Source organism: Salvia splendens, chromosome 1, assembly GCF_004379255.2.
Source record: "Salvia splendens isolate huo1 chromosome 1, SspV2, whole genome shotgun sequence".
Classification (NCBI taxonomy): Eukaryota; Viridiplantae; Streptophyta; class Magnoliopsida; order Lamiales; family Lamiaceae; genus Salvia; species Salvia splendens.
This window is the reverse complement of record NC_056032.1, coordinates 18939976-18943846: the sequence shown is the minus strand read 5'-3', so window position 1 is coordinate 18943846 and position 3871 is coordinate 18939976. Positions and strand designations below refer to the sequence as shown.

General features: G+C 40.4%; 1 protein-coding gene across 2 annotated transcripts; it reads right to left on the bottom strand.

Annotated features, from left to right (window-relative positions):
• Positions 1–868: 868 nt before the first annotated feature.
• LOC121796957 (serine--glyoxylate aminotransferase) lies at positions 869–3500 on the bottom strand. Of its 2 annotated transcripts, none has more exons than XM_042195713.1 (5): positions 3461–3500; positions 2911–3129; positions 1858–2509; positions 1496–1706; positions 869–1118 (listed from the first exon to the last, which is right to left on the bottom strand). In XM_042195713.1, the coding sequence occupies exons 2-5, from the start codon at positions 3113–3115 to the stop codon at positions 981–983; spliced, it is 1206 nt and encodes a 401-aa protein (XP_042051647.1). In that variant the 5' UTR covers positions 3116–3129; positions 3461–3500; the 3' UTR covers positions 869–980. The 2 variants fall into 2 exon arrangements, with proteins under 2 accessions (XP_042051647.1, XP_042051645.1); XM_042195711.1 differs by lacking the exon at positions 3461–3500 and adding an exon at positions 3199–3356.
• Between the last annotated feature and the right edge of the window lie 371 nt (positions 3501–3871).

Sequence of the window (3871 nt, the reverse complement as noted above, 5' to 3'; positions counted from 1 at the left end):
ACGAAAAAAATTATCTTATTTAGTATTTGGATAAAAAGTCCAAAAAAATATTATATTTAGTATTTGGGTGAAAAATTCAAAAATACCATCCATATCTAGATGAATAAGGCTATAGAAATTCATAAATCATAAGTTTACTCTTAAATAATATGACTCAATCCTTGAGGTTTCGATTTGTGTTAATCCATAAGTTTCCGTTATGCATTATATTTTGTTATTTTTAATATTTATAAATTCCTAGCTTCAGTCATGCATGTAGCACATGGCTTAATTGAATGAACAATGAAGTGAAAAGAGACTAGCTGAAAGTTAATTAAACTAGATTATTTCATTAGAGAAATTTGTAAATATGTAGAATTAGTATTTGTGTCATTTCTACCAAGTTATGTTCGTTATTCAATAAAATTCGATTCATTCATATTTTGTACTTTGATTAGTGTGTATCGAGAATGCCGCTAGGGCGAGGGCAGAGTTGTCATGTTTTGGAGTTGGAAGCCGTTTCCTGGGACGGTGGGGTTGTTTGACAACTCTGTCCTCGCCCTACTGCTAATTTCCCCTTACTCTTGCCGGAAAACCGTCATGGTCGCCACCACACTGAAGAATAAAATGGAAACAAATTCCAGCAAACGAATTTGTGTGAGAGTTTGGGCCCAATGCAACTAAGCCCATTAGCCCAAGAATGAAGGAACCAACTAAAACAAAGTTTCAGTACATTTGAATGATATGCAATGCAACATAGAAACATAAGAAAATTAGGAAAGCAAGGTCTAGAATTAGTGACACACTTTGATTAATATGAAACCATAATCTACCTTTTTTTTAATATAGTTACTAACTAGTTGACTAAAAAGAAAGATATCGATAGCGATTGCAAATAAAGTTGCATTGCATTAAGGAACACATAAACCGAATACAGGCATAAGAGTTGGAAATGAAGGTGCAATTTTTACAGTATGAGAGCATAATATATGTGTGAGAAATCAAATCCTTGAAGGGATCAAAGGGGTGGTGTTCTGTAAGTATGCGGCCGCAGCAGCGACACCGCTTCCGAGCTTCACCGGATATCCGACGTCCTTGAGCACCATCTCCACCCCACCAAGACACCCCAATAGTTGCAACTACAAAATCAATGATCAGCCAATGTCAATGATACTAATAGAAACTTTTAAAACGATACAAATTTTAATGCTCAGTTTTTAAGAGAGATAGAGTTGGTAAAGTAAGAAAGAGAAAGATAAAATAGGTAAAAGAGATGAAGAGCAAAATAAATTAAGTGAGGGAAAAAAAAGCTAGTGGAATTTGTGTCCATTTTTATATATTAATTTTATAGTAGCATGTCATGTAATGATTAGTGGAGAATAAGGCCCACTGCTAAAAGTGGAAAAAAGTTAAATGTGTCTTTAAATGACAGACACCCAAAAATGGCAAAATGTGTCGGGTTTTGGTGGTGAACGAATGGAGTATATGTGAATTATGGATGAAAGACAAGACACACCTCATTAAGGTTGCCAAGATGGCCTATTCTGAAAACCTTGCCAGCCACCTTGTTGAGGCCAAGCCCCAAGCTCAAGTTGTAGCGCTTCCACGCCCTCCGCACGATCTCCGAGCTGTCTATGTATCCTGGAACTACCACCGCAGTCACTGTGTCGCTATGCCACTCCTCCTTCTGCGTGCAGTTCTTCAGCCCCCACGCCTCCACAGCCAGCCTATCCAACCATATACATATAACAGTATAACTATAACAACATCTCATATCAGTACAAAAAGAGAACTGAAAGTCTGAAACTACTATATAAGTAATTAAGTCTCATCTTATAGTTCGCTCCTCCTATCACTAATTAGTTTTCTAATACATACCTGGTGGCGGTGGCGAGGCGGTTGTGCCTGGCAATGACATTGTCAAGTCCTTCCTCAAACAAGAGATCAAGAGCTGCCCTCAATCCATAGAGCAGCTGAATGGAAGGTGTGTAGGGCCAATAAGTCCCCATCTTGTAGAACTTCAAGTAGTCCTTCCAATCGAAGAACACTCGCACCGATTTGGCGCTCTTGGACACCTCGATCGCCTTGGGGCTGGCGCACACGATCCCAATCCCGGTGGGGAGGGAGAGCGCCTTCTGGGACCCGGTGAGGGCCACATCCACGCCCCACTCGTCCATGCGGAAGTCCAGGGCGCAGATGGAGGACACGCCGTCCACCAGGAGGAGGGCCGGGTGGTTGTACTGGTTGAGGATCTTCCTGACCGTGGAGAGGTTGTTGGTGACACCCGTGGCCGTCTCATTGTGGACGATGCAGATGGCCTTGATGGTGTGGGCACTGTCTTCGGCCAGCTTGGAGGCCAGGGCATCCAGATTGGCGCCCTGGCCCCACTCGCTCTCGACCACGTCCACGTTGAAGTTGAGGCGCTGCTGCTGGTCGATCCACAGGAGGCTGAACTGCCCGATCAGGAACGACACGATCCGGTCGCCAGGGGAGAGCGTGTTCGTTAGGGCGCTCTCCCACGCGCCCGTGCCTGTTCCATTTTTTCACACTAATTAGCCTTTAAATCAATTATAAACTAGCTTCATTTGATTGTAATGTCATAAAACTGTTTTTAAATTTGGGATATCCAATTTGAATGGTAGAGCTCCTTCTGTAGTCAATTGAATAGATATAGACTATTAACCTCCCAACTCACAGTCAAAGAGATGCATATGTTGATGACTGAAAATCAGGATTTGAGAACAGAAAATCATATCAGTTTGTTGATACATTAATATCAGCAGCTGACATCACAAAACATATCAGCCAGTCCTGATATAGAGTGTTTTGTTCTGTTCTCTCACAGTTCTCATTTTAACAAAGTTTTCAAATGAACCATATCCTATATATGTGCATAAAAAGAGTAACTAACTAGTAAAGTAATATTGGAACCTGTAGTGGGGAAGAGAAAAGGAGTTCCAGAGGTGGTTTTGAAGATCTGCTTGACATCCTCAAGCAAGGTTTTAGTGAGAGCAGGGATGGCCGGGGAGCGGTAGTCCTCGTTGTTTCTGCTCATTGCCCGGATAACCTGATCCGGAATATTTACAGGCCCCGGAACAAACAGGTGGTTCCTTCCGGGTCCATTCACATAATCCATCTTCTTAACACTCCCTAACAAATACTATGAGTTAGATACATACATACATACATATATATTCAAACAATCAAACAAGTCCATACATAAAACATAACATATTTTGAAGAAAACTTATCCTCTCTCACTCTTGTTTGTAGGAGTAGGACCACTTCAATTCAGTGGGAATACAGAAATCAGTTTATTTTTTTTTGTTACTTATTAATATATGCACCTCATGTTTGAAATACAGAAAATTATCTCTGTATCCAGTAGTAAACTAGATGCATGGCATATTGGCATGGCTCATGCATGTAAAATAAAAACAAACACCAAAATTGAATGGAGAGGAAAAGGAAATATGTTTACCTGTGTGACAGTGGAATTTGAGCAGAGAGAGAGATAGAGAGTGCCCAGTGAAAGATGAATAGAGTTGAATAAAATTTTATAAGAGGTCGTGGGTCCCACGTTGGGCTTCTTACGTGGCAGATAAGAGTTACACCAATATAAAGATTTTTTTATTCGTTATGCACTCATACCCCTCCATTTCTTCTTATATTCCAAATCTGCCTCTACATTTTCTAAAAAATACTAAATGTGCAATCTAATGAGTGCTTGTGATTGATTTGTTGTATTATCATTTAACGATAAAGGACTGTTTGATGCGGTTGATTAGGGCATAATGCAACCTTCTAATCTACTGTTTTCTACTCCCTCCGTCCGTCATTAGGAGTCTCATTCCTTGGCAGCACGGGTTTTAAGAAATGTTAAGAAAAGTGA

What these genes read in the sequence shown, in the direction of transcription:
- LOC121796957 (XM_042195713.1), bottom strand. Translation starts at nt 3,115, where the DNA reads ATGGATTATGTGAATGGACCCGGAAGGAACCACCTGTTTGTTCCGGGG. An exon ending in TTTTCTCTTCCCCACTACAG is followed by an intron (nt 2,510 to 2,910) that starts GTTCCAATATTA and finishes AAAATGGAACAG; the next exon opens with GCACGGGCGCGTGGGAGAGC. An exon ending in ATCTTGGCAACCTTAATGAG is followed by an intron (nt 1,119 to 1,495) that starts GTGTGTCTTGTC and finishes TTGATTTTGTAG; the next exon opens with TTGCAACTATTGGGGTGTCT.